The following is a 12,367-nucleotide window of genomic DNA, read 5'->3' on the forward strand; positions in this document are numbered from 1 at the left end:
CATACAAGACAATTGACTAAAAAAAAAAACAAACAAAAATACAAATAAATCCAACAAGGACGCGAACAAAAAAGTGTTTGTGGACGAAAGTACATACTACGGAAGCGTATTAGCGCAACACAAACTTTTTTTTCATATCTCTTCCTATGTTTGCTTTATAACGCAAACATTTTGATATTAATTATTCATTAAGTTTTGTATATATTTGATTATCAAAAACTATATTGAATATGCATTTTATATCTATTATATAATTTGAAAGCAGTGTTTTGTGAATATCGGCATTTGCATGTCCGTCTGCCAGTAAAATTAGCTTGTGATTTAGTTAACAGAAAGACCATGAACATCCACAAGGCCAAATCATTATCTTAAATATACATATGAATAAGGGAATACGTGTATCTCAATTATACACAAATTAAGAATGATTAATATTTTGTATCGATATTATATAAATTTAATATGAAAATAGATATGGTATTATATAATAGGCAAATTCAATTGAAAGGCGAAGATTTTGAACATCTCTAGATAGAGAAGATCAAAAAAGATTTCAGACAATTGTGAAACTATAAATTCAAATAGACAAAATGATCTTTCGGCTTATTTGGAATTAGAAAATATAATGAATTTTGATGTAAGACATCGTTTGTTGAAATCTGAGAATATGATAAAGATTTTTTCATAAAAAATCCTGGTGTTTTTACTTTCAGTCTAATAAGGTAGCTACATGTATTAAAGATGCTTGGGTAGTAATTTGAAAGTAGAGAACATAAGTATAATAATAAAATATCTTCATCTTATCTTCATTTCAATAAAGTAGCTTGTTTGGATCTAACCAATCTTACACAATGCTCGTACGAGCGCTAACTTTGGAAGTCTATTTAAAATCGGCCATATTAACAGGGTTATTTTTTTATTTTCTTTGGTATAATTTCAATTTACTCAATTTTCTTTGTAATATTCTCCTGTTTGTTATTATACCGTGATATGTGCTAAACACTCCAGCCTTTTACTTTGCACAGGGATAAACTTTAATACATGCAGCCTCCTCCATTTATAATAGATGCTTCCCTTGAAACTTAAATAAGAAATAAGATAACTTCAAAGTTATAACGCAACTGTAAGTGTTATTTCGGAAAGGTTTGCAATATTACGCAAAGGTTTGCAATATTACGCAAAGGTTTGCAATATTACCCAAACGTTTGCAATATTACCCAAAGGTTTGCAATATTACCCAAAGGTTTGCAATATTACGCAAAGGTTTGCAATATTACGCAAAGGTTTGCAATATTACACAAAGCTTTGCAATATTACGCAAAGGTTTGCAATATTACGCAAAGGTTTGCAATATTACACTTAAGGTTTGCAATATTACCCAAAGGTTTGCAATATTACACAAAGGTTTGCAATATATTACACAAAGGTTTGCAATATATTACACAAAGGTTTGCAATAGTACCCAAAGGTTTGCAATATTACACAAAGGTTTGCAATATTACCCAAAGGTTTGAATTATAACGCAAACATAGGAAGAAATATAAAAAAAGTTTGTGTGGCGCTAATACGCTTCCGTAACATACAGTATCCAGTATACACTATTACACCTGCAATTACAAAAGACGTTTTAAAAGCGGGTTGTTGCACTCATGATAATATAAAAATATGATTGCCAATGAGACAAATTTCCTACAGACACCAAATGACAATCCCTCAATCCAGCACAGAAACCTAACCATTGAGCAATACGGACCCAACATTTAATCTGCGTTGAATTCAGATACTTACCAATTTCTGCTGTAAGCGTCATTGTTTGATATTCCGCTGCCAATGTTGATTAATAGAAATACATTTTAAACAGTGAAGTAACTATCAAAATGTCTTTTGATATGTAGATCTAGGGATTTCAACATGGCAAACGGTGAATGTTTTATCATTCCGAACGGTCAATATCAACAAGAGGACCGAACGCTCGAGGTCTGGTAGTGATTATGAGGGTTGCTACAGCATCAATTACAAATTGTAACCTGTACTGTATACTTTTTCATATGTTTAAGAATAATAGTCATACAGGTAATCCAAGCAAGGTTTTGTGATACAGGGAATGCAATAAAGGTTTTGTCTGACAGTGTATGCGATACAGGGTATGCGATACAGGGTATGTGCTTTATTTTATATTTTAAGGTAGGATGTAAAATAAACAGCAATTTACAACTATACTATACCATAAAGTGTTATGTTTTTGTTTTTAAATAATTCCTATCATATATCAGTACCGGATTCAGGGGCGTACAGGGCGTAAGCTACATTATACATTCTGTTCTGATAATTATCATACAAGAAATTAAATTCTAAACCTTTTTATTTTTGAAGATACATGAATGTTTCATTATGAAAAAACCCGAGATTCCCAAAAAAAATGTTATCAGCTCCCTAGCTATTTGTATTAGGTTTTTTAGACTTTTATAAAATTGTGTAACAAATAGTACAAAAAGTGTGAATCATAGTCTGATGTACTCTTACATATTGATTACTCTTTTTTAATATATTCATTATTCGAACACACCACTTATTTCTTTAAAAGGGCCGTATATATAACCGCCTGTCAAGTGGAGATGAAATACTTAATCTTCTCGTGTAATAAATTGTATAGTTGAAATAGATGTAAACGAATCATTTTGTCTGAAAGTGACCGATTACACAAATCAATAAGTTTTTGACATTTTGTTCTTTTACAGTCGTACTGGCATTGTCATCCGTCTTACAAGTCATCTCTTAAAGTGGTCGGATCATGTCAGTGGGAAACAAGTTGCATAGACGGGTTGATAGAAGACAAGCTTTCATATATGGCATGACTTCTTAAGTTTGAATGACTCTTATGGTTTATATAAGTATGATATAAGTATGAAAGTACATGAAAATTATGCAAATATAATTAATATAGTACTATAGGTATACAACTTAAAGTACCTAGAACCCGAATTGTTGTACAAATTGATAAGATCCCTAAAGGTCATGTTAAATCGACTGATTTTTAAGAAAAATGTTTTCGTTTTCAGACAATATCTTTTCAGCCAAAACAAATCAAATATATAGTGGATAATGATGTACATTAGGCTGAAGAAACCTCTATTGGTTTTCTAGTAACAGCATCAACTGATGGACGAAAATTGGGGAATCTTTTCGGTTTCACGATGATATCATTTTCGTTTTAAATCTCAGTTTTTCTTTTCTTGAGCGTCCATGCAATGACTAGTAATAGAAATTAGCCTTACTACACAAGACATGTAAAAGTTAAAAATAAATTTACTGTTTTGTTTGAAAAATTCATTTATCTTATTGTTCATCCTTTTTTTATGTATTTAAGGAAAATCAGAAAGTTGTATACATAATATTTTCGCCATTCCTTTATTTCTTATCAAATTATTTTATGGAGCTAGCAATAACTATTGTGACCTTTTCAATACACCTTATCGCTATTTAATCCAATCCGGCAAAAACAGTCACTTAGACAACTTCCTGTTTGGGTCAAGTGTCGCAAAAACAAAGGTCATAAGTAACGAGCTGAGGGAGGAAAAAGCGTAGAAAGTAAACAGTTTGAAACTTTGATAGATTATGATCCACTTATATAAAACACAAATTAAAATCATAAAAATGCTTTGTTTGAAGTGTTTACGATGGTTTAAACTTGTCTCTTTGAAAAGTTCTATGCATAATACATTGTTTAAACAGAGCCCAGATAGCCTCAACTGGATGAAAAAGTTGTGTAATTTCAGAACTTATCCGGATTGGGATAAATAGCGATAGTTGTCGTTTGTTGATGTTGTTCATAAGTGTTTCTCGTTTCTCGTTTTTTATTTAGATTAGACCGTTGGTTTTCCCGTTTGAATAGTTTTACACTAGTAAATTTTGGGGCCCTTTATAGCTTGCTGATCGGTTTGAGCCAAGGCTCCGTGTTGAAGACCGTACTTTGACCTAAAATGGTTTACTTTTATAAACTTTGACTTGGATTTTCTAAATGACAAATACCACAGTTTTACCACACTTCACCATCATATGAAAATAAAAAGATGTGGTATGATTGCTTATGAGACAACGTCCACCAGAGACCAACTGATGTAGAAGTAAGCAACAATAGGTCTCCATGCGGCTTCAACAATAAGCAAAACCTATACCGCACAGCAAACTATACAATAATCTTTCTAATTTCTGTCTGGCCGACTTTAATTTCAATTTTCTTAAAACTCCTAAATGTTAAATTATACGATTTAGCAATATTTTCTACGTGCTCGTTCCACTTAGCGTTCTGACAAAGAGTTAAACTTAAGTACATGTGTATTTATGATTTGATATGTTAGATTTTAAGATCTATGAAAAGAAAATATATTATTTTGGACCCTCAAACAGTGCTTTAGTACTGGCATGATGTAAATTGCCCATTGGAATAACAAATCTTCAGTTCATCAAGTATATATTTTACATGAACTATAGATATAACTCCCTCAGGAAATATTTTAAATGCTCTGTGTATGGCTTGTTTTTTGTTTTTTTTTAAATCGAAAGAAAACACATTTTGCTCTCGAGGGTATATGATAATGTTTCTTTCAAAAACATGTGTTGTGCACTCTAAAATCGATATGATCCGTTTGATGTCAGTAAATTTATTTAATTTCGAAAAACAAGTTTATATTAATGAGGGTCTGGAGGGGGTTAAAGGAAAAGGAAATATTGGATCGAACTACCGAAAAATTGGTTAAACAATAATGAAAAGAGAATAATGAGGATAGTGAGGTGCTAAACCATAAGAGTAGAGAAATAATTGGGTGCTAATGTATAAAGAATAGAGAATAATTGGCAAAACAAAATAGAGTACAATGGCCTAGATAATTCAAGAGTAACGAAATGAGGACTCCCATCCAGACCAGTAATTAGCTGACAACTGTTAAATACGAGTTATTGAACTTATCAGAACATCCGGGTAATATAATATAAGTTTCTCTAATCTTATGTTGATTTTTAAATAGGGTGTACCTTATTAACTTGTCACATTCATGTTTTGTTCAATGTTTGTATAGCATGTCCAATTCAGATATAATTATTCGGTGGAATCTAAGTTAGATTTCAGGTTCAAAATCGCAAACATCTGTATGCGTAGCAGGTCTAATCCTGAATAAAGTTTCGTCTTATGTCATCACTGATTGTTATGTTCAGAAAAGTAACTCATACTGATTCAAATTTACTGCAACACGTAGATGATGTATTATTCATGACAATGTAATCTTTATAAAGCGCATAGACCGAAACGAACCAACAGGGTTATTTCTAACTCATTTCCGTCATCAGAGTTGTATGTCCGGATACATCACCGTTTTTTTCTCAAGATGAAAGAACATTACATAACTTTATAAATTTTCAAGGCTGATAAATTCATATAATACATAATATTTGCCGTTATTAATTCTTTGATCCTTACAGATGAAAGGCAATGGTTGTCAAACTGATATGATTTCCTATAACTAATAGATTTGACAATAGTACATTTATTAACAAAATCCATTTTCTAATTATGTAATCATAAAATTGTGACTTTGATCTTCTTTATGAAAGCAATCTGTGATTACATTGAACATGTTTTACATATTTATCTGACAAGTTTTAAAGAAATGATCTGTTAAATACACTATCCCTGTATCTTACACTATCCCTGGCATATTGTCGAATATCGAACAATAGCGGTGTAGCAGTACACTGACGACATCAATAATACAAATGTTCCTTGATAATGGCAATTGCTTGCTTAATGAAATATTGTCATACTGGGATGACTATTATGTTATTAGAATGATTTAGCTTTGATATAATTCGACTGTTTAGAAAATCTGAAGGACTACGGGTAATACAATTTTTCGTACACCAAAATCAAAATAATTTCACGTCATTGGCCAAATTTCCGTCGTTCAGGACGGATCAGGACGTTGTTTGTCAATTTTTGAAGTACGCTGTAGAAAATGTTACCCATAATTTATGATATACTAAAACGTCGAATATAAGAACATTCAGAATTTCATTTAACACTGTTTTTGAGCATATTAAAAGAAACGAAATGGCATATTTATTTTAAGGTATGTAATAAAGGCAATTTCCTACAGTGTTTTTAAGAAATCTCTTGAATAGTGAAAGTACTATCGACTAGAATATTTCTGGTGGTGAATGTTTCTTTACAATGGAATAGCAAATAGCTGTAATCACAGCCTTTCAGCCCTGTAAGACGAGAAGCTATATTTATCAGACGTCGCTTGACAAAGATATAATAAAGACTTTTCACTGCCAGAAAATATTACAATAGGTCAAGTAAAAATCAATTTTCTCATTTTGTTATTCATATATTTGTAACTTTACTCCTCTCTATCAAAGCAATTGATGATTGTATCGGTCATAATATACATCTGTCATGGAAATCCTAAAGAATAAATGTAAAAAATACATGGAACTCCTAAAGATTGAATGTATAAAATACATTTTGTCTGGTATAAAGCAATAATGGTGTACGCTGCAGTTACAAAATGTTAATGTTGCAAGCAATTGCCTCTTTAATGAAATATTTTTTTTATATTGGAAATGGATACACTAAATAAATATTTATTTATACAGCTGACAGTTTGTCCATTTAAACGTTGATTTACGTCTTAATTTTATTTTTCATGGCTTCTTATATAAACCGTTATAGTTCTAAATATAGACAGTTCTTTGTAATTCTTTGTTGTAAATGGATGACTATTTTAACAAATGTGACAAGTGGTACCAGTGATTGAATTCTCAGACCATTTCTTATGAGAAGAAATACTTTGAAAGAAGCGAAAGATACAAAAGGTATAGCCAAACTCATAAATTAAAGAGGAACTTACAAAGCCATGACAACAAACGAAAAACGACCAAAAGACAAACAACAGTATACAAATCACAATATAGAAAAATAAAGACGGAGCAACAAGAACCCCACCTTAACTGGGGGTGATCACAGGTGCTATAACTTCCACGCGTCCAAAGCGCTTTTCTGGATTTACCTTCATCAGGAACGCTCAAAGTCGAATATTTGAAAGCCAAGGATGAATAAAACCGAAACAGTTGAAGAGCTTTATGAATAAAAAGGACCTAAAAAATAGCCAAATCCATCAAAGACCAACTTTGCCTGAGGGCAAAGTTGGTCTAAGAATATTGCTGTGTTTCACCTAATTATTCACACAGCACTGGAATCCTTAATATTACATTTAAAATATCGTTAGAAACCACGCAGTATAAATATTTTACTCAAAGAAAATGAACATGTTATATGTGGCAGTTTTATACTTTTATCCCAGGATATTTCCCCTTCTACCCAGTTATATTATATATTCCTAGTTCATTGAACAATCCCAAACTGCCGCGAAAAAGAGGCACACACTGTCTCTGTGTTAAATCACAAAACTGTTGTTTGTAGTTGTCGTCATAAAAAGTACAATCAATGACACCGAATGCATGCATTTGTTTCAACATCAAAGTGAAAAATAGTTGAGAAATATGAAGTTTCAGATGTTTTTTATAACCCCAAGCCATGACTCGTATTCAACTTTATGATATGGACAAAGGCATGGAAGAAAAGGCTTCCAGTGTTGCCTACCTGAAATGAATTGCACATGTTGACCCAGACAAGATCTTTTATTGTTGTTTTTCTTTGTCTACTTGTAATGCGATCTATCCTGGTTCATGTGTGATTCTTTATTTCCCGTTCTATTTCATTCTTCTTTTTCCGTAGAGTTGCTTTTTAATTTTGCAGGCAAAAAAAAGTAAATCTTAATCTTAACTAGGGACAGTATGCCACCACAAATTTGTACTATTATATATATACAATCCAACCTTAAATGGAATGATGTGTCAACACTTGAAATCTTATAAAAATATATATGCATTTTATTACTATAAACTCACCTGGACTGGCACCTTTAAAAGCTGGACAGTTGTTCAGCAAATTTTTGTTGAGATGTAAACATATATCTGATTGTAGGCACTCGGGAAAACTTTTTAAAACCTATCAATATAAAAGACAAAGTGTACAATACAATACAATACAATACAATACAATACAATACAATACAATACAATACAATACAATACAATACAATACAATACAATACAATACAATACAATACAAAACAATACAATACAACACAATACAATCTTATAATGACTAATCACAGTGCCCGTACTTGGGCAGAATAATTACAGTTTAATTATGACTACAAGACATAACATACAATACTTAACATGATTTGAATGATTGAGTTGATTAAAACATTGAACATATATACATTTATTAAGGATAAGAACTGCATAAAATATATGCAAAACTGGTGAATAAAACCCAGCAATTTGGATTCCACCTGGAACACTAAAATTTCATACAATAATAGAAATATAATAAAGGGGGACAGCTCTCAAGTCAATTTTTCAATAATAGTGCATCTCTTTTTTTTTTTACAGTTGTTTTAAAAGTTTACTAATTATATAAATGATGTCTATATCTTCGTTGCTTAACAAGGGGCCTCGGTGGCCGAGTGGTCTAAGCAGTTACTACTGTAATCACTAGCCAGTCAACACTGAGGTTGTGAGTTCGAAACCCGCTCGTGCGGGTGCACTCGACTCCAATCTAAATTGACTAGGATTGTCAAGTTTACTATCGAAGCTCGGTGGTTTTCTCCGAGTACTCCGGCTTCCTCCACCAATAAAAACTGGCCGCCACGAAATAGCCCAAAAGCGGTGCTTAAAAGTGGCGTTAAAACACCAAAAATCAAAAATCAAATCGTTGCTCAACAGCCAAATTAATTTGTTTTCATCTGAAAGTTTACTCAAAATTTATCAACTTTTTCTAATTGATCGAAATATGGTTTGTGTATTGTTGTTAAGCATGGGCATTGAATTAAAAATGGATTTCATCTTCAACAGAATTTTTACATAATTTACATTTTCTTTCACTAATATCCAAATTACAATATTTTCCCTTTTCAATGTTTAGGTTATGTGAGCTTACTCTAAATTTAGTTAACAACCTTCTTTCATTTTCATTACCACAACTTAAATATATGACAAAATATTGTTTGTTTTTCGTGCCAATCTGATGACTAGTCATTTCCAACTGATTTGTATTAGTTTGTTTATGTTGTGCTGTTACGCCACTGTCCAAGTTTAGGGGTAGATTGAACGCAAACTAACATGTTTAACCCCGCCACATTATTTATGTGCCAGTTCCAAGTAGAAAAAAACATGTCAATCACTGGTTGTTGCTAGGTTGAAATCTGTCATATTAGTCTTTCATTTATTTTTTAGCATAAATCAGAAATTTGGTTTTCTCGTTTGAATTGTTTAACGTTTTGTTATACCTTTCAAAACTGATTTAAGGTATGGGTTTTGCCTATTGTTGAAGGTCGTATAATGTCCTGAAATATATGACATTAAACATTTCCCCAAACAATTGCTTTGAGCAAATGTTGAAAGTAAGTAAGAAGACCGATCTTAATATTCTTGAAACACTAGCAATTCAATTCCATTCACTATATTAAAATAAAATAAGTGAATCCTTTACGAGAATATTATATAAAGTTTCTGATTTAGATTAAAAGCTTCATTTCCCTATACAACGTATTAGTGATATATGCATGTTATTTACTTTATACTTTTTCTAATCAAAATCAGAATGCCATTATGTAATTGGCTTGATTGCAGACCTAAGATGCAATAATAACGTTCAAATGTAAACTCTTAATGTTTCTTTATGTTCTCATAAACGGAATGCCAATCTTAGATAACAACGCGCGTAGAATAAGTAATGTGCAATATCAAACGTTATGTATGTAAAACAACATGTTTTCTGTATTTTATTTTTTGTGTTCTTTAAGTGCAAGGCACTTTGCTTTTTTCTAAAGCAGCATTCTTTGTGCGCTGCTATTTGTTTATTGTTGTGCACAACTATTTTGTTTTTGTTAACGGCAGCTTTTTTTTATTGTTAGCGATGTTTTGTATTTTTTGTAAAGGCTGTTTGTTTTTTGCTAACGGATGTGTGATGTTTATTAACAGCTTTTTGATATTTTTTAACACCTGTTTGATGTTTTTAAACGGCTGTTTGATATTTGTCAAATGCTGTTTGTTTTTTGTCAACGTCTGTTTCATGTTTTTTAACAGCTGTTTGGTGTTTGCTAACAGCTGTTTGATGTTTGCTAACGGCTGTTTGATGTTGTTTAACAGCTGTTTGGTGTGTTTTAACAGCTGTTTGGTGTTTGATAACAGCTGTTTGATGTTTGTTAACAGTTGTTTGATGTTTGTTAACGGCTGTTTGATGTTTGTTAATGGCTGTTTGATGTTTGTTAACTTGATGTTTGTTAATGACTGTTTCATGTTTGTTAACAGCTGTTTGATGTTTGTCAAATGCTGTTTTTTTAACGGCTGTTTCATGTTTGTTAACAGCTGTATGATGTTTGTTAACATATGTTTGGTGTTTGTTAACTACTGTGTTTGTGTTTTTCGTAAACTGTTGTGTTTAATTTTTGTCAACGGTTATGTTTGTGTTTTATTAATGTCTGTTTTTGTGTTTTGTGAACACACGTGTTTCTGTTGGGTGAATGGCAGTGTTAGTGATTTGTGAACAGATTTTTTTTGTGAACAGCTGTTTATTTTCTTCTTCTTTAGATTATGCGGATATCTGTCTTTCTTCAACTCACGAATTGTATTTTGTTTCTTTAAAATATTTTATTAATTTCGTATCGGAACAATTGGCTATGGTGGTCACGTGACAACGTACTCGCTTTGCGTACAGGAAGTCGAAGATTAGATCTCAGTGAGGATCAAAGGAAAGACTAAATTTGGATGGCAATGTCTCAGCCATAATGCATTTAGGTGTAAAAGCAGATTTAATGGTTCGGAGTCAGAAAAATGTGCATTTGAAGAAGACATGTCTTCCAGCTGACTGTTGGCTTGTGAGTTGGTCTGTCTAGTACAAACAACGGTTCAATATCATACCATATAACAATGTTATCGCCCTGAATATACATTTTATATATGTCGTTTGACTTTTACAATCATATCAACCAATCACATAAGAGCATCTTATATCAGTCAATCAGGTAAGGGTTTCTTGTATCAACGAATCAGATAAGAATCACATTGGAACAATTCATTTGAAATCCATCTTGTTGTGTATCTATGAAAAGTGTCCGTTCAATGACTGACATATGACCTTTGCAGTCAAATGTAAAAGAGAGATTTTTTTTATATTTGATGTTAAGATGTTAACTTTGAATACTTTCAAACATTCTTACAGAAATTGTTTAACCCTAAAACTTTATCTGATCCAATAGTGCCTTACAATGCGCCTTCGTGCAGCTAGCTATGAATCAAAGCCTTTCGAAGAAAAAAATTAATCAGATTTCAACTTAAAGATTATAATCCAATTTAAATTCAACGCACATAACGTCCTAACGCTTCATTGTGTTTCACTCAAAAACCTGTCTCGAATGTTGCAGGTCTCATTCGATTAGTGCTTTAAGTAATTTATGCAATTACCAAAGTGGGGAAAACATTTCGTTATTGACATTAAGAAATCAAAACTTGTTATGTAAATGCCAATGAAAAAGGACAGATTCTTGAAATTTCTTTCAAGAAATTAACTTGGTTTTTAAAGTGTTAAATAATGCAAACCAAGGCGAATCAATAGATTTGTATATCACACGTCAAATACTTACAGTAAATGGAACAGTTGTTGACACGGTATTATTAGTTAAACTACTTTTTATACTATTATTCCGGTTTACTAAGTTCAATTCCATCAATATTCCTGGTCTATATCAAGAGCCTGGTCAGAATGTTGTTTTCAGTCATTTCTTACTGGATTTTAGTCACTTTTTACTGGTTTTTAGTCCTTTCATACTTGTTTTTGGTCATTTCGTAATGGTTTTAGTCGTTTCTTACTGGTTTTTAGTCACTTCTTACTGGTTTGTAGTCGTTTCTTCAGGTTTTTTGTCACTTCTTACTTGCTTTTAGTCTCTTCTTACTGGTTTTTAGTCATATCTTACTGGTTTTTTAGTCATTTTTAACTGATTTTTAGTCGTTTCTTTCTGGTTTGGTCCCTTTGAAATTTGTTGTTAATAGCAGAACTTTGATAGTCTGATAAATTTATTCACACTAATTCTAGAATCTCAGTTATAAAGAATTTTGTCATATATCATATATAGACACTTTATTTAGGCTTCCCGAAATGTGCCGGACTGTCTGACAAGTCCAATAATATGCTGTCTAGTGGACTTATGTTGGCTTAGGAGTATGTTTACCTCTACATTTAGTG

General features: G+C 31.8%; 1 protein-coding gene across 2 annotated transcripts in view; it reads right to left on the reverse strand.

The window, feature by feature from the left end:
- Positions 1 to 12,367, reverse strand: part of LOC127722151 (potassium voltage-gated channel subfamily H member 7-like) — a 194,527-nt gene that overhangs the window by 16,915 nt on the left and 165,245 nt on the right. For both annotated transcript variants that reach the window (XM_052229007.1, XM_052229008.1), the window contains exon 6: positions 7,966 to 8,065. In XM_052229007.1, coding sequence (XP_052084967.1) covers positions 7,966 to 8,065 — 100 coding nt within the window. The remainder of the gene's footprint in view (positions 1 to 7,965; positions 8,066 to 12,367) is intronic.

The sequence above is a fragment of the Mytilus californianus genome, unplaced genomic scaffold (genome assembly GCF_021869535.1).
Source record: "Mytilus californianus isolate M0D057914Y unplaced genomic scaffold, xbMytCali1.0.p SCAF_12, whole genome shotgun sequence".
Taxonomy (NCBI): Eukaryota; Metazoa; Mollusca; class Bivalvia; order Mytilida; family Mytilidae; genus Mytilus; species Mytilus californianus.